We start from the raw sequence: 26,653 nt of genomic DNA, 5'->3' as shown, positions 1-26,653 counted from the left end.
GAGTCTTCACTTAAGCGCAAGGAAATGAGACGCGAATCTGTCGTAATTAAGAATCAACGCGTGCGTGGGAAGATGGAGGAAACGATTAAGGGATATATAGGTCCAGGAGTACACGGAGACTGTGGGGGTCGTTCGGTCGACTGGAAGTTTAACGAACTCGAACAAAGAGAAAGAGCCTTCAAGCAACGGGGGACGAGGATTGACGAATGGGGTGCTGGCGCTAGCTCTGCCTCCGCCACACTAGAGCGGAGGGTGCGCTCGTACATTTTCTCTCTCTCTCTCTCTCTCTCTCTCTCTTTTCTCTCCCCTTCTGCCTCTCTCTTGCTCCCTCTGCCTCAGCCATCACGGAATAGCGGCGAGCCCCTGTGTATTACGAGTTAGCCACCCCCATAACACTACCCCTTGGTGCTGTATCGATCCATCGCAGTGCCGGCTTCGAGCTCTCCCTCCACAGCGCCAAAGTCTCCGGCGCTGTGCGACGCGACGGGTCGCATGGCGGGATTGCTTGAACAAAGGAAACTGCGATGCTGTCATGGAACCTTGGAGGTGTCTCTTTGTTTTGGCGATATTTATCGGGACCCGCGAGAAGGAGCGTTGCCGTAGATTAATTTTTTTCCGTGTGTACATTCCTTTTATATTTCTGAAATTATATTAAAGTAATTAACTTATTATATGTGATAAGTGTTTTCACAATTATTATTATATTAAATATTTTTGACTCAAGAAAACTCGAAGATTGTCATTATCGAGCATGACAATATTTGACTGTTGTACATACAATCTTGTTTCCAGTGCTAGCTTTGTTTAGTTTTTTTTTCCCCACTAAGATAATATTTATTTAAGGATTATTGACCAATGTAAAATTTTTAATAATGATTTAATAATAAAACAAGATTGCGCTTAAAAAGTTGTAAAAATTTATCTGTTTTAAGAAAGATTGTCGAATTAAATCATATAAATAGTAAAGATCTCTAAACAAGGCATTAATAAAAATTTTAATCAGATTATATTTTACCAAACTATGATATATATGAATTTTATATATGTTATATATGAAGTTTATATGTTTTATACCATATATAGTCGTGGCAGATGAAGACTCGTCTAGTGATACATAAACGTATATAAAATTTAAACGTAGTTTACAAGAATATCATCCAAGCTTGGATTTTAACATTACCATCTCGAATAGTCTAAATGTATGCTAACGAATTTCAACGAACTTTTGCATTCAATTCAAAGTATATAGCTACGATTTCCATTCTGTTCAAATATTAAAGAGTCTCTTCATCGCAGTACGAATAAAGAGACCACCGAGCAGACAGACGCGCACTTTGCTTAATCTTCTTTGTTTGGTGTCGTCAAGGAAGTTTCGCGGTTTGTTCTCAGATTTCGTAGAGAGAAGATAGCTAGCCTTCTCTATATATTTATTTGAGATCTGAGAAAGTCACTTGTATATTATGTAATATTTTTTTTTTTAAATAAAAAATTCCAATTATCTGGCAAATATCTTGATTACTGAGATTACGTACGCAAGTAACGTCACATGTTGAATCGAACTTATTGATGAACATTTATAAGAATTGCGTTTCAACGAAAGAAGCGATCGTGAGGTTTAAAAGTGTATGTATTGTACAAATCTAACAAAAATACACGTCCGTAAAAGAGATAGACAGTGAATAGATCTCGTTATCTCGTAGATCTTTTTTGCTGTACACCTAATATGTTAATGTTGAGACACGCTTTAAGCAGAACGATCGCACTTGACTGCATTAATATAGTTATCTTTTGGATAACATGTTGAATACAATGCGAGCGTGATACGAAATATAAGCGCCGGTTATCTCGAGCTCGACCTGACGTTTTGTCGGAACGAGAGACAAATGGATCCTTTTAGAACATTGACTACCGGCAACGTACTTGCTAACCGCCACTCCGCCGGCGGAATTGTTTTGTGAGCTTAAAGCACCGGCCAGGGGATGTTTTGTTCGGTTTAACGGCTCGAGCAGCTCCCTTGTTCCGCGTCTCTCGTTGCAGAATTGACTCGTCGTCGCGTACGATACTTCCGCTTGAATCCTGCGCTCTATAACATTCGTTAAAAAGGAAAGCGCGCTTGTTAAACATTAAGTAAAGTTAACATAATTCCGACGTTAAAGCGTAAAGGGCAGGTGATCGTAATATAGAAAAATGAGTCATCATAATGTAAGTCCCTTTGCGTGTCACTATATGGGAACCTGATATCACAAAGACTTTGTGTAACGCCGATACGAACATTGTATTAAAAATAATTCTAATAATTTTCACAAATATTTCCCCCAAAATTTTACATTTTTTTTTATTCATAGAAGTTTATATATACCATACATGCGCTCGTTTATATTTTTTATCGATGTTTATAAAGGATCGTTCTATTCTTAAAATATGGAATTCTATTTTATATTTGATTTTATTTATATTTCTTGTTTTTTAATAACGTTACGGTGTATATATATGATAATCGAAAATTCTCAAATAATCCGAAGAAATGCGGTAATATTTTTCCCGCCGTGTCAATAACATTAGGCAAATAGCGACGTTATTTTGATATTTTTATATCAGTCTTCGGTTACACATACGATATTATACATCGGAAAGAAGAAAAAAGGGCTATCTTACGGTAGCGAACGAAGGCATTATTCATAGAGGGACGTAGTATATCCAAGAGATACTACACTCGCCTTAGCAGACTCATCAAAGCACTCTCGTTGAGCTTAAACTCTTTCGCGCGACGTTCTTGCATAGAAGAGAGAAAACGGATCCTCTTATCTCTTATCTTGCTTAATTAAATGTCTCGAATTTGGAACAAAATGTCCAGCAAAACATGATTTGTCGAATGTCAAATCACGCGACGAATTCGCGTGTAATTTCGAAAGAAACAACGAACAGAAATTTCAAACGGGAGATTTCTCATTAGACGCTCGCCTCCTTTTTACGCCTCGGAGCACCACGCGCAAATAGCGTTACACGTCTCATTAAACGAACAGACCGCCTCTGCTCTAAACGCATTATCTACGTGGCACAATTAATTACGGATCAGCGATTAGAGATGGTAGGTCTGGGGATAGCAATATTCAGGCGAAAGAACCTTTCACCTTACTTAATTTTATCTCGCCTTTAATGGAAACAACGGTTTCCATTAAAGGCGAGATAATCGTTTTTCCACCTACGTACATTACTTGGAATAAATTTATTTCTGCTTTTTTTGGGAACAAATGGTAATTTGGACTTTCTATAATGTCGAGGATATTTTTGTGGAATTATATATATATATATATATATATAAATTGATTCGTTTTCAGAAAGAGATCTTACGATTAGATTGCCAATGAAGACAGTGAGCGCATATTATCAACTGAAATTTGCACTCGTTGGCAAATCGTCTTCTTTTAATTTTTCTCAATAAATCTATATAAATATAAATTAATGTAATATATATATATATCTATATTATAATTAACAAATATGTTGTGTGTCAATTTTATGTATGTATATGTATAAAATAGTTGAAAAACGAGATTATCGCGACTTTCCTCGCATGATATTGATGACAATGCATGCCGTTTGAAAGGTCTTTCTTACGCCATCGGCGATGCACTTCCGAGCACTCGTTCTTTTTATATTCGCTCTTTCCCTAGTCAGGGAGCACGCTTGTATTTTCTCTCATTACATAATACGCGTCTCGGAGCATGATTCCACCTGATAATGAGTGGGCATCGGGCGTACGGTCGCCCGAAGCGCGAATCGCAAGGATGTAACGCGTATTTCTGCATAAAGACGGTACGATACGTAAAAGAAGGGGGAAGGTGGCCTCTCTTCGCTCGAGCGACGAGTGCGGCAAATCGCTCGCTTCCTGCTGCGCTCGAACGAGAAAGTTCATTCCTTCGTCGTCTTTGTATTCCCCGCTATGCATCGCGGCATTTACAACGTCGGAAGAATAACGGGCACCGATTTCACACGGCTCTATCCGAGATTCGAGCTTTTTTCTCTTTTCTTTTCTTTCGGTGCATATTTTTTGCACGAATCGCGAAATGACAGTTTCAAAGATTTCTATTAGCGGATGGAGTTGTCAAGCTCGTGTATCGTACGATCAATTACTCTGCCCTGAAAATCTATTTTCACGTTTATCAGAATGTTAAAATAGAGCCCTGCATTTTGCACATATACGCAATTCTATATTATATCGCATCGATCGATGGAGGTGCTTTATCTCGCGCGTAAGGTGACTTAATGTATTACATATTACATCATTCATGCCACTTGATCCGTTTGATTTTTTTCACCATGCAACAACGAAATTAAAAGGAAATAAAAATTATAGTAATAGTGACATTATTAGTACAGAATCATGTCGCGTGTTATGACGAATGAGCGGTAAAGTGAGGGCCGAACGATGGAACACGGCTTCTCGCGTGCTATATGCTCCGCGGTAATGTGCGTTTCCGCGGCGATAAGATTGATAAGATGTCAAATGGTGGGATTGCGGCCCGAGCTCGTTTACGCCCAAAGTATCGGCGCGTTCAGTGATAACTCTCGCTTAAACGTGTCGACACGCAAACTGTCATTCGTGCTATTTAATTATTTATCGTTGCGTGATATCGTGGCAGCGAACTTGGTTTAAGAAATAACAATGCCTGGTAAGCAGTGACACTTAAATACCGTAAAATTAGAGATTTAGAAATAAATAGATGAAGGTATAGGCGATTGAGTCACGTAACAAACTTTATTTTATTTTGATCGTAGAGATTACCATTGAGAAAGATAAAAGCAAGAGCGATGTCAATTTAAGTTTCAAAGTTTTTTAGCTACATACGTCTCTTTTATTTGCTTATTATTACATGAAAGAAATTTATCGGAAAAGTGCAATTTATCGGTATGATTCGATAAGCGATCCGACAAGTCATCGATCGAAATCTCGATATCGTGATCGACGATTTCCGTGGAAGCAGACGGTTATTCGGCAATATCTGTCGCAGGTTACAGATGGACGAGATGGCCGGCGCCCTACGCCGATTCTCGCATGCTGATCTCGATCGGCAGGGATGCGGACGGCACGAATCTCGTCGTAGGTCGCGCCATGCACCACGGTGATATGCTACCGGCGAAAGCAAAGCCGGATCATGGCGTTGCTTATGTATGCTACGGAGGTGTCGAGCATACGAAACACGACTTTGAGGTATACGATCCGCCGCGAGATAAACCGAGAGAGATACGATTAACTATTCCCTTTCATTAAATTAAACGTCGAATTTTGTGACAATTCCGAGAGCCGAGTATATCGATACGCAAGTCTCTATCACGATTAACACGAAACGGAATCGAATGCGCGTGTAATCGTTATTTCGACAGTCTCGGTAATTTTAATGAATTTGCGATTGTATAACGCGCGGTTCTTTTCTACCTTTCTACTTTCAACAGGGAGCCGCGGTTTCATAACGCTACCGTTCCCTTTTGCTCGCTAATAAGCGAATTAAATAGCTCGCGTAAAACCTTACGTAACACTCGTGTACATCCGCCGCTGTCTCTCTATATCCCCGGCGCGTTTCGTTTCGATAGAGATAAGATTACCAATGTACGACGTGTTTTAGTCGCGGATATTTGCTCGGCAATATACCAGAGATGATCGAAACATGCTTTATCACTCCGATAAAAATCTTCTCCTCTTTCTCTCTCTCTCTCTCTTTTCGTTTATTTCTACGTTATCCCGTGTGTCATCCTTTATTCGAGGAAATCGTAGCGGATTTCGGACATGTTGCGTACGAAGGAAAATCGATACGGATAATTTTATTGCGCCGATTGACGACAGCTATTACGATAGCGAAGCGAAATATTGTTTTTCGTCAAAATAGCGAGGATAACTTCGAAGATACAACATAGGATATCGCTCGGTATTGATCGGTGGGAGACTCGACGCGGTACCGAAGCATTATATATCCCTTCGATCCGACATTGGACGAACCCTCTATTTGCCGTGGCAGCGCGTACTCGATCGTATTCATCCGAAATCACTTTCTTCTGGTTCGGCTTACGCGCACAAACACATACACACACACGTACGTAGAAGGAATGGCCACGGATCGGCCGCGGATTAATCTATTTGCCATGACTGGAATATCGGAAGAGGGAAGCGCGAAGATATACCGGTTTCGTTGGGACCAAAGGACCCCCGCCGTCGATCTACAAGCGGAAATATAATACGAAATATACTCTCGCATCTTAGGTGCTGATGCCCGCCCATTTCAATTGGATTCGAACGGGTCACGGCCACGTACCGGAACACGCGGTAGAGGCTGGGAAGACCGCGAGCGGGGAGATGCTCTACGTCGGCCGTACTTATCACAACGGTATACCGTGCGTCGGAAAGGTACGTCTGTTCTTTCTTCGAAGAACCAAAATTGGAGGATATTATTTACGCGAATGAAAATTAAGGATGTATCTCTCTTCTGTTTGACAGATACAGAGAAGTCACGGTGTCATGTACATCCCGTTTGATGGGAAGGAAATACCGTACAGGGAGTACGAAGTCTTGGTACAATGCTGAACGCCTTTAGAAATATATCGCGACGAGGTACTTTCGCTTAAATCTGAAACTTGAAATTTTTAAAGAATTTATTAAATAATAGATCAACTATTAATTGCGGAAAAAAGATTCAGTCTGTAAAAATTACAAAGAGGCTCAAATATTTTACATTGTATATACGGAAGACAGATACGTAGAATTGAAATATTTTATTCACGACGCATGTATATTGTTATTTTACATATTTTTTTTTATTCATTCGTACGTGCGTGTGTAATACAATATATACTTTTCGCAAACGAGATATTAACAAATAATTACGCGAGCAGCGCATTTTAAATTGTATCGTCGCGTCGATTTATGGGGGCTTCCGTGAGTTGAAGTTAGATTAAAATTTTACAAAGTTGGGACGAGACTGAGAATCGCGTTCTTATCTATTCTCATTTAACTCCTATTAGTATGCAGAGAAAAGTAATTTATCGAGCTTTAAATTAATGCGGATGGAAAGTGCATGACAAACGTCGTCATGCGACTACCAGCAATAGCGTCGTTGCTCGCATCTCTTTTTATAATCCGGATCGTAGCTACGGTACGTTATTAATAGTTCAATCGTGATTCTCGTTACGTTACACGATTTTTTCCGATTTTATTTTCTGCGTCGATGAAAGATCGTGGATAACGAATGATTCAACAATACGGAGAAATATGAATCAGAAAAATATCATCAATTTCTTCGAATTTTATAAGAGGTCGTTTGTCATCTTGCACGAATGTGTTTGCGTTCCGTAATGTTTAATGTAAAGATACGGTAAACATTAAGCTGCCAATGCCAATTTCTTTTATCTATAATCTATAGATAAGATATTGATAATTATAAAAACTTGAACGAAAAAAAAGAGAGAGAAAAGGGAATCACATAATTTAAAGAATTTTTTATTAAAATGTCATTATTATAATTACAAAATATAATATTGTATAAAAAGGTAGCTCGAATTTAGCTTATTAAAAGAATATAATGCATCAAAAATAATTTTATAAATAATACCGAAAAAGATATATGCTACATTTGCCGTCGATGAAGACTATTTATAGCTCAATATTAAAATAATAAAAAATAGCTCTTTGCGTATAAAATATTTTATTTATTATTCTGCTATAATAAAACAAATTATTTTACTAACACATTAAAACCGCGAGATACTTTCGTCGTACATCCCGTACAAATATTACAAAGCTACTCGAATCACTTATCGTTACGTTAATTTAATCGCGAGCGTAAGTAATATACAGAACGGCTCCTTGTTTTGTCATCATTGGCGATTCAATTTTCACGCTTCTCGGCTAAGATCCTTTGAAAAGTAAATCCCGTATGCAAATAAATATCGCCAGGTTTCGAGGGGTGGATAAGCCTAACAGAAGCGAGTTGCTGCGCCGTGACGCAACCAGTGGTCGTTTTCCACCGGTACACCCGATATAGGTGGTTGGCACGTGGCCGTTGCGGCATTATATTCCCATGGTTGGCACGTGGCCGTACGTCTCCACCTTCTGCGTCTTCGTCCCTCTGCTCCCATCTCTCTTCTCTCTCCTTATTGTTCCGGGTCTCGGAGCAGAATTGTCAGGGGGGGGGGGGTTGCGCTATTTAATATTTTGATCGAGGAAAAGCGCGTCTGTGTGCGAGCAGAGGATAGGGAGGGGATAGAGAAGAGGGAGAGTGAGGCTTGCCCACGTGCGGGACTGATCGTCCCCTTTTGATTAATTTCGGCTCGAATCGGCTGGCACGAACGAGGATGACGCTCGACAAAGGAGACCCGGGGGCGAGCACGAGCGCGCGAGGAGAGACAAAAAGAAGGGAAAAAAAAAATGGCAACAGCTGGCAACGAGACCAGAATCGGCGGACAATGCCGCCTAGGCCGAGGGACGAGAGAGCATCCCTCTCGTCGCCGCCCCTCTCGAGGGGTCGATCGAGTTGATCGACACGCGCGCGATCATCCTTGCGTAGTATACGCGCGTTACGCCGTAATCGACGATGGAGGACGCGCGAAAGGGGAGCGACGTTATTATAGGGGTGAGTGTATCCAGCCCCAAGAAAATTTCCAACTATAGATCGGTGATAAATGGAACATTTATTCATTTTTCTCGAAATCCCGCAAGCGTATTTCTCTTAGCAGTCGAGTCGATCACAGACACCACCTTCTTTCGCATAAAAACACAATCGTTGAATCTCGCATATTCAACTATGAATTTGGTGGGGAAACTTTATGAAATATATATGCGGACGTATATATATATATACGGATTTTATAAAAATATCAATAAAATGTGCTCGACTGCACTCCCCGATATAGAAAGACGCCGCCAAGTTTTTCTTTTACGTTATCGAGTGATTTACGTGATATCGATATCGCATGGGAGAGGAGATTCTCTCTTTTTCTCTCTTTAAATGTTTGTGCATACAAAATGAAAGATTTGATACCCCGATCGTTTTCACGTCCATCTGCAATTTTCATCGAAGCTTCTTTCGCGGGTATCTTTTTTACTTCTTCTTTTTTCGCTCGTATGTGTGTTTGCAGCGTGGACAACATCGTTAGCATATATCGTTCGATATATCGACTCGATAAATCCGCGCTTATTACGGTTTATGTTTGTCATATTGATCGTTGCCTTGCAACAAGGAAATATTCGTTACAGAAGTATAGAATTTGTCATATTGCTATTGATATTTTTCTCACATATATATTTGTCCTTGCAACGCACATTTTTAAGATCTCGATTTCTCAATAGATTTAAACTAGAGCAAGCACGATATAATAAAAAGAAATCGCAATTACATATTTATTTTTTATACAATAAATCGGTCGTTTTAAAAGATGGGATTTTGATGATCGAAATAAAGTAAAGCCTTATTATATGCATTTGATATGATTTGTGGCATTGATCTTTGTGTATCGGATACACTGTTGCACTATTGCAAGTGCATATTTTATTTAGACGAATCTGCTTTCTGGAAGCCGTCGGTCTCCATTGAATGTACCCATATGGCACGACCGATACGGCAACCAGAACCAGAATCGGGGATTCAAGTATGAGAGCGGTGAGAAAGAGAAAGAGGACAGCTGTTTCTCCCCGTTATGTCGAGAGAGCGTTGCAGCTGCTGTTTCGTACTTTACAGATCCACCAATAATTTGTTTACAACACATATCGCGTAATAATAAAATGACATTTTGTTGGGCGGAAGAAGTTGAAATTTTTTCTCAGTTTTGATAATAATTATTAATTAATTTGTTTACGAAGCATATCTTGTTTCTTATTTTATCATTACAATCGTTCTTTAGCAATACTTCATTTATTGCGCGGAAAATCAATAATCTTCCATTCCGGTGCTGTCTTTTTATAAAGTATAGGAAGCAACAAGAGAACAACTTCTTTCTTTTTTTACAATTTTATCATAGCAATTGTGCAAATTGAATCGTACACTATATAAAGATATATGTTTATGTAGAATATGTTTATATATATATATAGATAATATTTAAAAATAATATATTTCAAGATTAAATGCGAAAAAAAATTGGAATGAAAGCGCAAGAGATTAAATTATGCCTAATCTGGTTTAATCATTTTGAATTCGCGCATATATTTCATATATGTTTCTCTGAATGGACAAAAGTCAACTTTCTGAAAAATCTTGATATACGGTTGGCTCCGAGGGCGCATTTCGTCGCTCTTCATTCTAATTTCATTACATAGCACTACCGATACTAATTAATTTATATAAAATTCTATTTTTATATAAAAAAATTTAATTCTTTTATTCAAATTATATATTCTATTAATTTATATATATTAAACAAAAGACAGAGTGTGTATCCTTTATTTACAGACTTTACCGGACTGTCTAGGCAAATGACAGCTCGCTTCCGCATGTTCAGTATACTCGCGTCTAGCAAGCAACTTCGATTCGCGTTTGCTTATTGCTCTCCTTTTTCGAGAGCAATAATTACCAAGTTGACAGCTGTACCAACAGGTTAGCATTTTGGACACCGAGGAAAGAAGGCAGAACACGAGGCGAAGGGAGAGTAGTGGGCCTCTGCGTCGGTTACGGGGGTTGGGGTAGTCCTTGTACCGATTCCGCGGGTCGCTTCTCTCTCTTTCTCCCCTTCCCGCTCGTGTTGCCACTCCCCGTCCGCAGCTGCAGCTGCGTCGCACGCGGGCCCATCGCCATCTGCCATTAGAGGCTGCACGCGTGCACGCGTGCTGCGTCGGGCCCCCCAGCCGCGTAATGGCCTCGTAACAATAATAATAAGGAGTATGCTAAGGTTTCGATTGCTCGCGACGACGGTTTCTTCTTTCAGCCCGCTATGAACGACTCGGAATTATAAAGCGATACGAACCAAACGACTGCACGCTACACGCAACATTATTACAGTCGCGAGCCGCATTTCCGATTATTTATTAGAGCAACGAATGGTAACGACAGTAATAAGGTATACGATCGAATAAATAAAGTAGCGAAAATTTCTTGAGATGTTGATCGTGTTTATTAATTGATCGAAGAGAAGACAAATAATCATTAGCAATTTTATTAAATAAATTGCTGTAATAAAATTTTAAGGGATTTTTTTCACGAATGCTCCTTTGTGGAATGCTTCTTTTCATGATACATGAAACAAATATAGTTGATGAATAATATACAAAATAATAATTATTGTATATATAACTTTACGCAAATATATGCTTGCAATAAAACCTACGACCTACGAGATCGCCCTCGGCGTATTCTCGCATTTCGATATTGTAGGAGGAGCTATGCACAAATTAGCATGACCAAGGGCGAATAGAGAGGGCGCGAGCATGACGCAAGGGGACGATACACGCGACATAAGGGATGCAACAATGGTCGTGGCGACGATTTTTGCGTTCGCAGCGCATGGGCGGTTTCGCAAAAAAAAAAAAAAAAAAAAAGCTTTGTGCCATTCGTGCAATAATAAAAAACCGGCTTTACAAAGAGCTCGTTTTTTTTTTTTTTTTTTTATTATGGATGTACCATTCAATACGAAGCACTGAGCAGGGCAGATGTAGAAGCAGAAACTATTATAACATTGCTGCAGCAATGCTAGCAGAACAGGAAAAAGAAGCCGAAGAGAGAGGAAAATTAATTGATTCGTGGCGATTAATTCGCGATAAATCAGACGCAAATTGATTAGCCAATGATAAACAAATATATTATCTCTTATTCGAGCAAAATATGTGCGTGTTACACGCATATCTATTTGTACGAGAAATTTTGATTGATTATTTTGTACGATATCAAATTATACGATAAAATTTTTACATCAGTTAAAATATTATTTTATTATACTCAAAGGTGAACACTTAAGCTAAGAAGCGTTGTTTGCCGCAGTTATTTTTTTTCCGCTTGTATTTTCTATGCGCGACGCGGTCGTCGCACAAATTGTACCGGCCATCAGAAGGCAACTGCCAGGCGCTTTTATGGCCTCCCCGCATCTGGCTCTCTCGAGTCTCGAGGCGCGCGTCCACGGGTACGTTTGAAAAATTAAAAGTTAAGACCTCCAGAGAGGTCGTATTCCTCCCCTACCTCCACTCCCGTTTTGTTAGTTCACCAGGAAATACGCGGAAGCCGCGGCACAGTCGACCTATTTCTCCGAAGCGCGTTATTGGCCGATGATGAATTTAAAGAATTAAACCACGTGAATAGATCGTCAGTCATATATTATCATCTTTAAATTCTAGGCAAAATCAAAAATTCATAATATTATAGCGATCTTATTTCGTCTAGTACGATAGTCCTGTTTCCTTTTGCGTTTGTTCCCATCGGCAATAGCCGATTGTTGAACCTCAACCACAATTTGAATGCGGAAAATTATATGATTTTTTTACCGTCGCACCGTCACAATCTCACCTGCAAATGAATACCTATTTAATTCTACATTCCCGCATGAGGAAAACGAAGGAATATCGAGACGATATTCACGGTTCGGCGAACGTTATCATTGGAAACTGCCAGATGTACACGTGAAAGACCCCCGACATCGTGCGTGCTGTGCGTTTCACACGTACGTATGAAACACGCACAAACGTACTCTTGACGTCGATCGTGTGGGTGGCGGTGTGCGTATCCGTCACATGGAAGCTAATCGATAAGAGTGCAAGGGAACAGGAGAACAAAGAAGGAAGCCCGCATATGTTGCTCCGCCCATCTTTTTCGGTGTAAACGGGCTCCCCCCCCCCCTCCCCCGTTTGTGGCCGAGGGGACGAAAATTCGTCTTAGTTGTTTGCTTGCAGGCAATGTTTATGAATGCATAAGGGATTTAGAAGCTCTCCATCCCCTCTCCGCCATTACGTGCGCAAGCGAGATAGAGGATTGTCTGCATCGTCGAGATAAGATTCTATCCCCGAGGTCGCGATATGTTCGCAAACGATTTATCAAAGGATACGTGTAATTCGCATCGAAAAGAAAGAAAAATTAATTCATTTTAATGGACGCGATAATGAAGAAAATAAAAACATAAATTACATAATTAATTAATATTACATGTAGGCAAAAAAAAATATATTAATAGCAAATTTAGTTATTGTATTATCTAATATTGTGTGAGAAAATAATACTAGGCAGATTTTAAACTTTGGCGAAACGCTGGTTCCGCCAGAGATAAATCACTTTTAAATTCCTTCGCGAATCTCAATATATTTTTCTTATATAATTTTGCAATATTGACGTAATAGCGAGCACTCAACTTTCTGTACAAAAGTAAAAAATTCTTTTATCTCTACGTGGTAATCTCTTTTCTGGACGTTGCGGAGATCTTCGCGACGAACATCCTCGTATAATTGAATAATTACGAAAATCGACGGAGACTCTCACTCGTTTTGCCCAAGTGCTTATTAAAATTCGCGAGGGGACTCGACCTTCGTTCTCTGTTACTCTTTGATCTAGATCGCGCGACAGCTGTACCGAATATTTCGAAAGGAGAGATTGGAGGAGTCGCGCGGATCTTTGCGTGCGGGCGCAGAGTGCAGTGGAGCGACGAGATGAAAGGCAAGGATGGAAAAGGACGAGGACAGATCCTTAATTAACTACCACGCTCCAACCGCCCCCGGTTGATGGCTGTTGGAGCAACCGGGAGATGTCCAAGTCTTGCTATCGTCGCCGGGACGAGAATCTCTTTCAGTCGGTGCTCACGCTTTAATAAACGCGCTCGCACGACTCGGATGTAAATTATTCGCGCCGAAATTGGCAAGGTGCAGTGAAGCGATTGACCTTAGGAAATGACTGCTTTGAGGCAGACTAAGGCAGCTAAACTCGATCGTAACCGGTGTTTGCGCACAGAATTCCACGCGACAACATTTACGAGAGAAACACAGTCAAGTTGATGAAACGGTAATCTCGACGGCGCGAAGTCACCGTTCGATAGTTGGAATCATATCTTTATTCGATAAGAAAATTGCGTTATTTCCGCTTTTATGTATAGTAATAATTTTCGCGGAAGCGGAACGCGATTATGCAACACCGATGCGAAAGGATATCTCTCCGTATAAAATACTCGTCGCGCGATAAAATAGACGCGTCCATCTTAGATGAACGTTATTGTGTAATCGTTATTAACGTCGCTCGTCAACGTAAAATTGTGTCATCGGTAGAGTTTTTATTTCTCGCCGATGTTTATCCGTAAAAATGTTACGTAAAACTCCGTTTCCCCGTTGCGAATAATTTCGAAGGCGAAATGTTTGCGAAAATGTTTGTTGCGAAAAATAATTGTATCAGCGTTATAATATGTTCGCTAATATGTCCTCTCTCGAGTTCGCTTTGAACTCTTTGCCGCGTTATCGCGAGAAGCGATATGATATTTTAAAAACGCTCGACGGAAGCGGGATGTTTGAACACGAATGCGCCGGCTATTTTAATCCGCGTTATGAAACAACGCCGCGTTCACCGGCAATGGTCGGATTCATGGCGGCAATTTGAATTTAAATTGTTTCGGAATTACGGAAGATGTAACTCCGCGTGTCGGATCTAACGGAGCCGATGGATGAATTTTCAAACAGCTCGTACGAAAAAAGCGGATATGTGATTTGAAAGTTCAATTGAAATCATGGATTTGTATTTGACGTTGGTGCAGTTTATAGAGCGTAAAATTGGCGTTGAAAATTTTAGCGCGGATTCTAGCACGCGTATCGATCTTTGTTCGTATATGGACGCATGGTAACTATTACGTGAGTCATTATCTTAAAAATAAATTTTTTAAAATGAATAAGCATAGCATTTTGTCCTACATTCCTCCTTCCTACATATAGCAATATTGTGTCGTATATTAAACAACACTGACGTTAATCTTAAAACACGTTTCATCTCGACGTTCCAGAGTTGAATTCGCTTCGCGGAAGTCTCCATGCGAAAGCACCCATGAGTGGCTCGCGAGTACGAAACGACCCATCCGTTTTCCACGATGTGGGAAAAGAAAGCGCGCCTGAAAAGGGATAGAAGAGGCCGAAACAGAGAGAGAGAGAGAGAGAGAGAGAGAGAGGGACTCGCAAAGAATCTCTACGTATAATGAGCGCGAGGGCGAGGGTAGTCTTTGGTCGTAGGCGGTTCGCTTTCTCGTTTGTACACACTCGTGTAGCCATGAGGGCTACACGAGAGAAATGTATATCCTGTACACGAATCTCCAGGCTTGACGCAAGCCAAACGCTTGTTCTCACGATCTGCGCTCAAGTTGCGTGTGGTGCGCGCGATAGAGATCGATGGTATCGCCCGTCGTATGAATTCGCCGTCTCTCTATAAAGTATAATGGAATACCCGGTTTAGATTGCGTGGCCGCCTCGCATTTCGAGAATACGCGTCTATAATGCGCGCGTCTAAATTATATACGAACGTTAATTGTATCGCGCGTAGCCGGGCAAGGGGAAAGAGAATTTTATAGGTCGAAATCGGTCGGATCTCTGATGAAAAACTACCCTCGGGTAGCGTTAAAGCATGTTAATAGAGGTCAGATAATGCTCTGTATGAATTTTAATTCAATTCTGTAGTTGCGTTGAAGATAAAAAAAGGGCAGGTAGAGTAGAAATGAAATGTTATCGCGTCTTGATAATTTACGAATAATAACTAAGGAAAATAAAACGTGAATTATATAATAGGTCAGAAATATAAGACAATGGGCGTATTTCGAAAGTAATATTAAGACAATAGTTATTCATTCTTTTGTAGCTGTTGATTTTTATGTTTTTGAGAAGAGGAGATTTAATTCTTGTGATTATTTCGTGCGCATATTAAATCTCTGTAATCCAGCTTGATTACATTTATGGGATCGTGTAAAGCGTCTTTGTAATCGTCGCTTCCCCAGACGACTCGATAATTTAGAGAGACGTGTATTTATGTTGCTACGACAAAGTGACCGATCCTTGAGTTTTCAACAAAGGGATCGTGCAAGGATTATCGAATGAAGTACTGCGTACTTTCTCATTCCTGATTCTTTCGCATCCAGGACGCATGTGTATTGCTTCGTTCGTTTTTCACGGGGGAACAAAGAAGTCGGTGCACGCATGTCGCGGAACGAGATTCGATTTTCGCGACGTCTCCTGCAAGCAAAGGCTTTGTATTCCGGAATCGAGATGCTGTCGTCTATATTAAAGCAATCTTTTTCTCGCGGATAAAACTCGAAAATTGCTGTAGCACATCATATTGATGTATTATATACTTTATTGAAAGAGATGCAAATTTAAATCTCGTTAAAGTTTAGAGTGTTCTTGATGCGAAAATTAAAAATATTGTTAATTTACTAAACCTGCAGGTTACATGTAAAATTATGATAAAAAACAAACTTTATATAAATGAACAATTTGAAGCGTTTTTTTTATATCGTGCGAAATAAGTTTAAAATAGTTCAATAACAGTCAGAATACGAGAAAGCTTCTTATATTGCGAAACATTTGCATATATGCACGTTTGAAAATTCCTACCGGTTGTTCTTACATTTTATATGAAAAATTGCGATCACCGTGACACTCTTTAAGATTTCTTACAGCAAAAATAATTCGTCAAGGGGTTTTACTTATTATAAATTAATTTACCAATTTTAGTAAACTTATAATTTTTAAAAACTTCAAAAACTTTAATTTTAATTAAATAAATCTAAATTGTATATCTTTGTATATCTTGTTAAGATTTGTTGTGTATTATAATAATGTACAACAGCTTCTAAATGAACTTTATATCGCATTCTCTTGACGAGAACATAACGCGTCGCCTAGTTCGTCAGACTTAAACATTATGATGTAGTTAAGGAAATATGCCCTTACGGCATTATCGGATTGCTGAGTATTGCGGAGTAGAAGTAATGGGAACACGTAATAATATTTGTAGAGTTATGTAACGCAATCGATATTATATCGTCACTTTATGAATCTAGCAATCAGTCTTATAGACTGGAATAAAAACAGCATATAGCAGCAATATACGCAAATGCAATAATCATAAACAAAAGAGAAGAGTCGGGGATTTAGAAAGAGAAAGAAGTAACAAAGAAAGACAATGGATATTATGATAAATAACTGATATTACAAAAGAATCCTTTAGTAGCGAAATAATAATAAGTTAAGTTAGTAACAATTTTAACACAGAAAGTTACATTTAAGGGAAAAATAGGGAGAGAAAGTACGTAAGAGACAAGAGGCATTTGAACATTTTGTTTGAAAATATAAAGTTTTTAATATTTTGAGTGTTCCTCTACAATGCGACAAAAGTCTATAAAGGAGAAGATTTGCTGAAAGTTTTCTATTGTACGGAATGTATTAAATTGTTTCTCAAAAGCGCGCGCATTGAAATGCTATTCTTTCCACTCGATAAAAATGATACACTGGAATAATTTCAACGTGTTGAAAAGTGCAATATTTTGACGTGAAAAGTTTATTCAATTATAAAATTAATACATATTAAGCAGAGACAAATCCGATCTCTTTCCGATATTATTTCTATTCGCGGATGTTTGTTGTCCCCGGGATAAAAGTGTCGACAAAAATATTTAAACGGAGATCGGCACTTATTCTTGAAATTGGGTGACGAAATAAAGAAGAGCGAAGCAAGATCATGCACAGGCAATACAACGAAAGTGGATAGCGAAGAGACTAAATAAAATGAGCAAGAGAAGGGAGGAAAACGGTGAGGAATTGCGGACGAAAGAGCAACCTGAACCGAGAAACAGACGGAAAAGAGTCGAAGAGAGCGGAGAGAGCTCTGCGGGAGATGAGAGCGAGAGAGGGTGCAGGTTTATAGAGACGGCGGGCGGCGTGAGGGGGAGAGAAGCGAGGGTTGCAGACGCGCTACGACAAGGGTAAATGTACGTACGAATGCACCCCGGATTGGCTTCGGGATGGTTTCCATGGAGACCAATTCGCTCGGCCCGGGGAAGTCGTCGCTGCCGCCACCGCCACCGCCACCGCCACCACCGTCGCCGTTCCTGCCGCCACTGACGCAGCTTTCATCCCGGAAAATCGTACCGCTTCTAAACGTCAAAAAGTTGAAAACGACCGATCTGTTTATTATCTTCGACAATTCGTGCGCGAAATCTCCACCTGCTGGAGACTCGATAAAGGAATAAAATTGTTAGACAATAGATTCCCTTTGACCTTATCAAATTATCTTGTCGTGCGATTGAATTTGAGCAAGGTACTTATTCCAGTAGGATTAATTTTGGTCTCGAATCGTGATTATATTTTATAACAATGAGCGCCAAAGTATCTCTGTGTTTTTTATGAAATGAAACAAATATTAAAATTTATATATAATATATTTACATAGAAATATTTATCATAAAAGTGAAATGCATAGAAAATTATTGACGTAGTTTTTTCAATATTTTTTGGAATATCTAATATTATAAATTTGATTGTGTATAGTAGAAAAATATACGTATAGAGAGACAAATGTATCTATGAACAGATTTATTTTTCATAGAATCGCTAAAAAAATTGTAGAAAATTGAAAAATGCTGATAAATACATAGCTAAAATGCACAGAGATCTAACTTATTATTTTTTCAAAACGCGTATCTGTCGTGTATTTAAATATATAATCTTTTAAAAAATATATCGCTTATAAAAGTTAAGAGTTTCTCCCCGATATCAATTTCTCATTTGGTATACTGTCGCGTAAAAATACGTTAATAAATTTATGTAAGAAAGTTGATATGCTGACGTGGCTATGAATGAAAAATCAAGGATTTTCGCGAGGCTGCGATGAGAAACTTGAGAAGGAATTTACGACGACGCCGATAATTTTGTACTTAGTAAAATGGGACGACATCGCCGTTATTCGGAATTCGACGTAAGCGAAAATTCATGATTTACATTGTCGGGATATAATTTTCAAAGTTTAGAAAGTCGATATTTCTACAGCGATTATAGTATAATCGGGAATAAAAGTTTGCAGAGTTAAAGATTGCAGCTATGCTTATCTACATTAAATAAATCTACACGAAATAAATTTACGAAGCAAATTTCTGTGAAAAAATATATTTTATTTTTTCAAAATGTCTTTAAATATAAGCTATATAAGATTAGAAGTTAATTTAAAAGAATACAACTTTTGGATACAGTTTGACGCAAAATGCGTATAAATGATTATATATTTTACATTTCAATAGCAATATAATCTTAAATATAATGATAAATAAAGAGTATATAAAAGTTAAAGATCTTTGTTGTGGAAAATTTACTAGGATTTTCCGACGGCTTACTGCTCTATATATATATATACATTACCTCAACACGCGGTGAGATGTACATTTCTGCCAGACATAACACATATAAACTCTGCTTGTCCGTTAACGGAGCGTTAACTCCAAGTTTGCAAATTGAATGGTCGCGAGGGACGATAAGATTACTGCAACTCTTGCTCACACAGAGACACGATCGCCTCAAATAAAACAGTCCCTTCGAGGCGAGTTGCTGCGTGAAAGCATTCTGATTATATGCGCGAAATAGCGCTAAGTAATCCCAGTATAATTTCGTTGACAATCGTTGCCTTGCGATCTGTTTGTCGGTCATCTGGCACGATCGTGCGATATCGCCAAAGCGAACGGGATACATACATACATATATATATATATATATATATATATATATATATATATATATATGTATATACGGTAGTCGGATACAACGAGTATAAAGAGGAAAGAGCCACCCCTCGCTGCGTCGAGGCAACTTCCGCAATTTAGCGCGGAACGACGTTCCAAACTTCTTTCAGGAGGATGAAAGCCTGTGACGAACCTTCAACCTTACGAGAAAAATATTTTTCTCTTCGTTCAAGAAGCAACATCCTAAACTCGCATACGCGTTTAACAACATTTGCGTAAATATTATCGCGATATTTCCGACGAGTAGAATAAGTAAACGAGTAAATTTTATTTTGAGCTCATAATTGACTTTTATTAAAAATAGAGTAATCTTCGCAACTCTTACATTAGCAAGTTTTGCAGCGATACGTTAACGTCGATATATCATTATACGTCAATACTGACGATTGGTCGTCGTTATAACGCGTGAAGCACGGAAACGTATGACGCCGATGATTTAATAATCTATGGCAGACAACAATAGCTACAGTGCATAGAAGAAATAAATTTAATTTTGCGGTTACGCATTAAAATTCATCTCGATGATCTCTACAATCCGCGACACAAAATTCGGAACAGAATTTCTCTACGTGTGTAAGATGCAAAAAGCTTTAACGCATAATCTCACATTAATACGATCAATAACAATGCTTACGTTCGCGAACTGTTGCATAGAGAGGTTTGTGAACCTGCCGACTGTGATTGTCAGTTGCTTTTGCGATCTCATTATCAGGAACAGGAGGATTCGATTCTCGTTTGGTGTCAAATCGTACCACAAAGACTCATATGCCGCATCGCCAATCATCTTGCTCTGGAAATCAAAATGCAAAAGCGGAACGCGAAGAAAAGGGGGCTAAAATAATTGTCGTGATAAAAATCGCGGATTGCCCACCTTAACGCTTAGATATTCGCCGGCGAAACAAAAGATGAACGCTTCTAAATTAATGACGACGTAAAACAAAAGGGATCTCACTAACATAGAGGAGCCTTCTTGGCCGCCAATTGACTGTAATATTGAAAATTATACCAAAATGTACACGACTAAATTTTTTCTACCGCAGTAATTTGCGTCGTAAAGATATTAGATTTATAAGCTGTTGAATGCTTAAAATTTACAATGCCGCTAATAAATTATAAGCTTAATACATCAAATATATCAAATATACGTGCCATCGAAGCAAACTTGATTATTGGTCTGTATTGCTTTTGTGCAGTGAGAGCTATTAAAATTACTTACGTTCACGATGATAAATCCCAAGCAGCAAATAACGAAGGTATTTGATACGAATTGTGCCAATGCGATATACGAGTACAAGTCTTCGATTTTCTCTGTGAAAACGATGATGTTTTGATGCCTCCGGATCAACGGACCTATCGTGACCATGGATATAGCCGATTTGTCACTCCCCGGTAAAATCTCTAATAATCTTTCACGTAGAATGTCTATCTGACCGCCTGCATGTAGCACCTAAGAATTTGATCTCATTATCCTCATATATGATAGTTTAGAAAATTGAAGACATCTCAAAATTTTTGCTAAAAAAATGTGATTTTATTAACAAATCTCTAAAGTGTATCGATGCGTTCAGAATCTTGCAGACCAAAACGGATAATTTATAATAAAAAATATAATAATAATTAACTTGGGCGATATTAACGTCGGTTGAATAAAAGATCTCTGATAAACTTTGCTTAAAATAATTCCTGTAAATTAATGTCAGAGAATTTGGAATGAATCTTCCAAATAACTTTCTCTTTCTACATGTTTTCTAAATAGATGAGAACTTGCCACGAAAATAGTCCCAATCGTCGAGAAAAAGCGGACCGAGGCCACCCCTCGGGGTGCGTTTCTCGAGGTAATCTTAGTCCGGAACTTGAAAATCCCTCGGGGAGAGAAGGGAGGGAAAAGGAGAGAGGGAACGAAAGCCCTGGGGGGTTCCGGAGCTTAACTTACCAGCGTAACGAGCAGCGCGCTGAGCACGCCGATCACGGTGGCGGCCGTTATCTGATGAAGGAACTGCGTGATCATGACGAGCTCGTAGATCGGTGATGTGTCACTCTCGAAGGGTAATTCCATCTTGAGGAAGAGTTCGCGATCCTTGGTGATGCCGTTGTCGCTACGCAAAACGACGACGCCGATACCGTAGACCATCACGGCCATCGAGTGCAAGCCGATAATCATATTGGAGAAACGATGAGACAGACCGGCCACGTTGCTCATATTGCACCAGGTATTGCCGCAATCTTCCGTATTTCCGCATTCTTTCCAGTCCGTCGCAATCCTTGCCAACACGTCGTTGAATATTCTACAGAGAATCAGTTTCGCGAGAGCAAAGTCGTTTCCCTTCGAGGACTCGTGATTAGAGAAAATTATTTTTTTTCGTATGGGAACAAAGAGAAAATGGATGAAAGATATGAGTATAGATACCGGGATTACGTTGATATTTTGGTGTGATAATGATTACGATATAAGAGAAATAGTAGTATTAAAACATATTATAATAAATCATTGATGAGGAAAATGTGTGATAAGGAAAAACAAATACACTTATCATTGTTAAAACGAATGATTGAAACGCTGAAGTTTCTTTTATCAGAAAGAAACAGGATCGCTAAATTATTAATGCTCTGATGATGATGGGTGCGTGTGAGCTACTCTGTGCTATCAAATATTTATTCGATTTGTACAACATGATTCGCCGAGTAGCAACGACGTACCGTTGTTTCGTCCAGAAAACAATCAACTTGACAAACAATAAACTGTACGACAGCGTCTCACTCAGGCCGTCCATCAGCTGTTCAAGATCCTCGGAGTTACAATGTAACACCACATGACGGTATTGAAAAATCTGCGCGCTTAGCATCGTCGTTGTCCAAAAGAGCCGACTGGCGATCGCGTAAGCGGTGCCTGGCCAGATACCGACGACTCGAAGTCCGATCTCGATGGAGCGGGTAATCGTATTCGCGGACATCGTCTCGAACTCTCGATTGATGACGCGAACACTCTATGACATGATCGAACGATGCGAAGCTAAAGTAAAGATGTGTTATCTGTAATCGCTCTTTAGAGGAAAACAGAGAACACTTGTAAATTATCAGATCAATATCATCGAGGGAGCAAGTTTATCGACGGTTCACTGAAAATGAAATAATCAGCGAGAATATATAGGGCGATAAGAAGCACCTCATCGAGGGAAGGAATGTTGGATCAATAAAATTAACGCACAACGCTCGGAACTTGATCGAGCTCCGCGAAAGGAGCTTATAAGAGTCTTGGACACAGTCGTGGAATAGATCTATGGACGGGCACGAGACACGCACCTGTAGACGCTACGGATAAACTGACAAATACCGAGGGTCACTTGGCGAGGGCCGGCGAGGAGCCCTACCATCGTCGACAACTGTCGATCGGGGCAGGGGCCAGCTCATTAAATATTTTCACCGTTCTACGTATGATGAAGCTGTAGCGCATGTTGTCAGTGCGATTGCCGGATTTTGCGGATGGAAGGGAAAACGAGAGGCCGTTCTTTCGCCGTACCGCGCATAATTTCCATTAAAAATGTACGATCTTGCAGGACGGAGGTCGACGATGGCTTATAGTCCATCGAAAATTATGCGCAATGCTCTGGAGAAAAACGAAGAAGTCTTTTCATAGGTCACATCGAGAAGGAAGGGAGAGTTGCCGAATGATTCGTGGAAATCGGGAATGCATTATATTGTGGTAATCTTTACCGATATACATATATAGGAAGAGAGAGAGAGAAAATGTAGATATATACTATAGCATATATATATATATATTATTTCATAAATTATTTTATTACTATTAAAGTTTTTTTGATTTATACAACTATTTTCTTGGAGCAGATATGCCGTGTTACGCACTATATGCGCTTGCATCTCTAACTATTTCCAATGATTTATATATTGCATACATAAGAGCCTTAGTTGAAAATTGGCGAGATGACATTTATTGCATCGCCAATAATACTGATAAGTATGATCCTGCAGAATTCATAATCTATAACAACGTATGCGTCAAAGAGTTTAACATACTAACATTATATATATATATATATATATATATATATATATATATATATATATATATATATATCAGACAATAACATTTGAACATTTAAGATATTACTGCAAAAATGTATTTTAAAAAACCTATGTAATAAAGAAAGGAAAACAAATAAGTAAATATATAAATTTAAAAAATATATATACATATTACGATAAATGTTATATAGATGTTGGGATCATGAATTTTATTTTGTATAATATGTTGAAATCTTACGCTTGCAAAGCATTGTAACGAGAGATCCGTCATCTTCCCGACTGTAAGTGTCAATTGTCTCTGCGCTCTCACTATCATGAACAACAAAATACGACTGTATTCAGGCTCCAATTTGTACCAGGCGATATTGTAAGCGGTTGATCCTATTGCCTTGCTCTGAATGAAGATAAAAATATAATATAGATATCTTACATATATATTACGGTCCTCTTGAATTTTATCGTAATCTTTGCATGACAATCATTCAACAGGAATCAAGATCGTTATAATTATCGCTAACCTTATTGATCAGATATTCCCCAGCATAGCAGAATATGAACGCTTCGATATTCGTCACGCTATAATACGAAACGGCTCTCACTATCTTTTCTGTCGCATTAGGATTGCCGAGCGCCTGCAATATCGAAACACGTTATACGATAAATGATTCAATGAATAAGCAGTTGTTTCTATCGGCGCAATGAAATATAGGAGAATCAATAAGGTGAAAACATGGTGCGAACACGATGCGCGATTAATCAGGTGACAATTAATTTTGCAGAGTAAATATAATTATTTCTACTTATAATATTTAATATATATGTTTTATTTTACTTACTGTTATGATTAAAAATCCTATTAGGCAAATCATTATCGTGTTCGATATAAATTGCATGAACGCAATATACGTATACAAGCTCTCAATATTTTTCGCGAAATAAATGATTTTCTGATGTTTCCGAATAATTTTCTTTATTGTAATGGCAATAGATTCACGTTTATTGGATATCAGCTCCGTTAACCAGCAATGCAGGATATTTATTTGGCCACCTACGTGGAAAATCTAAAAAGGAAGAGGATTATCGTTCGTAAAACGAAGATTCGTATTCAAGTAGCAAATTGAAAAAACGTAACAATTATTAAGGACAAATTTGGTAAAATACACAGAACCGACCTATTTGGCAAAAAAATATGTATCAATTAATTTACCTACTGATTTTTTAAATTTATTTTTATTAGACTTATTATAACGTGGATATGTGTCTGTGTTTATTAATTGTACATGTTTTTGTGTGCAACTCACCAGAATTATCAGTAAAGCGTTTAGATTACCCAAGCCCCAGCTACACATAATAAGATGTATCAATTCCACAATTAATACAATTCTATACGTGTATTCCGTGTTTATGATGAAAGGAACTTCCGCTTTGTAAATGTGGGGTAGTTCGATCGTACGATCGGTGACGTCGACTTTGGCTAGAATGATGCCGATGCCATATAAGAGCACGACAATTGTGTGAAGAGCCATGATTGCATTGGCAATGCGATTCGATATCTTTTCTTTGTTTACTACTTCCTGCATCTCCATATTACTTTTGGCGCAATCGTTCCAATCTTCCGCCATCATCGTTAAAGTTTCATTGAATTTTCTACGCATAATCGCACACGTTGCGAATTTAATGACCATCGGACGTTTAAATCTTAGTTTATTAATTTTGTCGTGAAATTGAGCACAACAATAAATGCGAGAAAGAAAGGGAGCGTATGAAAAATATTACAAATAAAATGCGTAACTTTTAAATTTAATGAGTTTACGCATATATAATTCAAGTAGATAGTTTACATTTTAATGAAACGCAAATTAATATATATACAATATAATAAAATAATGATCTTACCGTTAAACATAGAATAATATACTTATTATAATATATTGTCGCATATTATTTACTTTATTACGTGTATACCGCGCTACTTACCGCTGATTCAGCCAAAAGAAAATAATCTTGATCATTAATTTCAAGAATCCTATGAAACTACTAAAACAGTCCATCAAGTCGAACACGTCGACGGAATGATAATGTGTCAAGAAATATAGATAATGGCAAAGTAGAACGATTACTATTGTGATGGTCCAAAATATTCTGCACAAAGTAATACATGATATATCTGGCCAGATACCGAACAAAATGAGCGCAAATTTTGTCGTACGATTAATTGTAGTTTTACACATCATAACTTTGTATCTCTCTTCGCTTTCTCCGCATATATCAAGAATACGTATATCGTTTGTGTACTGACGAGTATACCAAGATATATGTGGGTATACTAGAAAAAATACGTGCAAAGAAAAAGGAGAAATATAATTTTGCCTAAATGTATTTGTCGAATGACAGCCCAACGTAGTATCACGAAATATCCGCGTAAAGACTGGAAGATTGTGAGAGGTCAGCAAACGAATGCATCCCTGAACGAACGATCAGTAGGAGCTGCTCATTAAATATTTTTTTCGCATCGCGTGCGAACCACATATGCATCTGTTGTTTTTCCTTATTTCCATAAAAAAAAAAAATATTACTTTCCTCCCTCTTTTCGAGCATCGATATCGTGATCGCGAATTGCTCTTGCTTTAAATATGCAATGATTTATGCGGGACATCGACAGGGCGATGTATGTCCGATGGTGAATCACACCTCGGAGATCTTTAGAAAAGTTTTGAAATCTAGTGAATGAAAAGACATCGAACAAAGAACATAAAATTAAATTGTCACAAAACATGTATACATGTATACACATGTATGTTTTTCTATATAATATCCGAACTATGTAATATTCGTTCGTATGTTATTGCAATATTTGGCAAGGAATCAATAATAGAAATATCGAGACTGATAAAAGTGAAGA

At 38.5% G+C, this 26,653-nt stretch overlaps 3 protein-coding genes across 10 annotated transcripts; 1 reads left to right on the top strand and 2 right to left on the bottom strand.

The window, feature by feature from the left end:
- Positions 1 to 23,043, bottom strand: LOC138932599 (odorant receptor 13a-like). Of its 8 annotated transcripts, none has more exons than XR_011446794.1 (8): positions 22,913 to 23,043; positions 22,405 to 22,823; positions 21,641 to 21,992; positions 20,924 to 21,154; positions 20,579 to 20,692; positions 20,342 to 20,497; positions 1,921 to 2,083; positions 1 to 640 (listed from the first exon to the last, which is right to left on the bottom strand). XR_011446794.1 is itself a non-coding variant. In XM_070294584.1 (6 exons), the coding sequence occupies exons 1-6, from the start codon at positions 22,656 to 22,658 to the stop codon at positions 605 to 607; spliced, it is 1,143 nt and encodes a 380-aa protein (XP_070150685.1). In that variant the 5' UTR covers positions 22,659 to 23,043; the 3' UTR covers positions 1 to 604. The 8 variants fall into 8 exon arrangements, 3 of the variants coding, with proteins under 3 accessions (XP_070150685.1, XP_070150682.1, XP_070150684.1); XR_011446796.1 differs by having other exon boundaries at positions 22,405 to 22,691; positions 23,008 to 23,038; XR_011446795.1 differs by lacking the exon at positions 22,913 to 23,043 and adding an exon at positions 22,871 to 22,888 and having other exon boundaries at positions 22,405 to 22,748.
- On the top strand, positions 4,585 to 7,460 carry LOC138932360 (natterin-3-like). Its single transcript, XM_070294106.1, has 4 exons — positions 4,585 to 4,673; positions 5,013 to 5,212; positions 6,257 to 6,400; positions 6,491 to 7,460. The coding sequence occupies exons 1-4, from the start codon at positions 4,667 to 4,669 to the stop codon at positions 6,575 to 6,577; spliced, it is 438 nt and encodes a 145-aa protein (XP_070150207.1). The 5' UTR covers positions 4,585 to 4,666; the 3' UTR covers positions 6,578 to 7,460.
- A 525-nt stretch (positions 23,044 to 23,568) lies between the features above and the next one.
- LOC138932600 (odorant receptor 13a-like) lies at positions 23,569 to 26,138 on the bottom strand. The gene is made up of 6 exons (XM_070294585.1): positions 25,729 to 26,138; positions 25,053 to 25,398; positions 24,588 to 24,812; positions 24,270 to 24,383; positions 23,990 to 24,145; positions 23,569 to 23,707 (listed from the first exon to the last, which is right to left on the bottom strand). The coding sequence occupies exons 1-6, from the start codon at positions 25,983 to 25,985 to the stop codon at positions 23,657 to 23,659; spliced, it is 1,149 nt and encodes a 382-aa protein (XP_070150686.1). The 5' UTR covers positions 25,986 to 26,138; the 3' UTR covers positions 23,569 to 23,656.
- Between the last annotated feature and the right edge of the window lie 515 nt (positions 26,139 to 26,653).

This window comes from Polyergus mexicanus, unplaced genomic scaffold, assembly GCF_030449975.1.
Source record: "Polyergus mexicanus isolate NDT 795.1 unplaced genomic scaffold, iyPolMexi1.0 SCAF_4, whole genome shotgun sequence".
In the NCBI taxonomy this organism is placed as follows: Eukaryota; Metazoa; Arthropoda; class Insecta; order Hymenoptera; family Formicidae; genus Polyergus; species Polyergus mexicanus.
Note: the sequence above shows the minus strand (reverse complement) of the source record. Positions and strands in the feature narration are given on the sequence as shown.

Excerpts from the sequence above, each read along its gene's own strand:
- LOC138932360 (XM_070294106.1), top strand. Across the intron at positions 5,213-6,256 it reads ATACGAAACACGACTTTGAG|GTGCTGATGCCCGCCCATTT; the intron begins GTATACGATCCG and ends CTCGCATCTTAG. Across the intron at positions 6,401-6,490 it reads GTATACCGTGCGTCGGAAAG|ATACAGAGAAGTCACGGTGT; the intron begins GTACGTCTGTTC and ends TCTGTTTGACAG.
- LOC138932599 (XM_070294581.1), bottom strand. The coding sequence starts at position 22,658 with ATGTCCGCGAATACGATTACCCGCTCCATCGAGATCGGACTTCGAGTC. Across the intron at positions 21,155-21,640 it reads GCGCGCTGCTCGTTACGCTG|GTGCTACATGCAGGCGGTCA; the intron begins GTAAGTTAAGCT and ends TCAAATTCTTAG. Across the intron at positions 20,693-20,923 it reads TGGGATTTATCATCGTGAAC|TCAATTGGCGGCCAAGAAGG; the intron begins GTAAGTAATTTT and ends TCAATATTACAG.
- LOC138932600 (XM_070294585.1), bottom strand. The coding sequence starts at position 25,985 with ATGATGTGTAAAACTACAATTAATCGTACGACAAAATTTGCGCTCATT. Across the intron at positions 24,384-24,587 it reads TAGGATTTTTAATCATAACA|GCGCTCGGCAATCCTAATGC; the intron begins GTAAGTAAAATA and ends TCGATATTGCAG. Across the intron at positions 23,708-23,989 it reads CGTTACAATGCTTTGCAAGC|ATTATGAATTCTGCAGGATC; the intron begins GTAAGATTTCAA and ends ACGTTGTTATAG.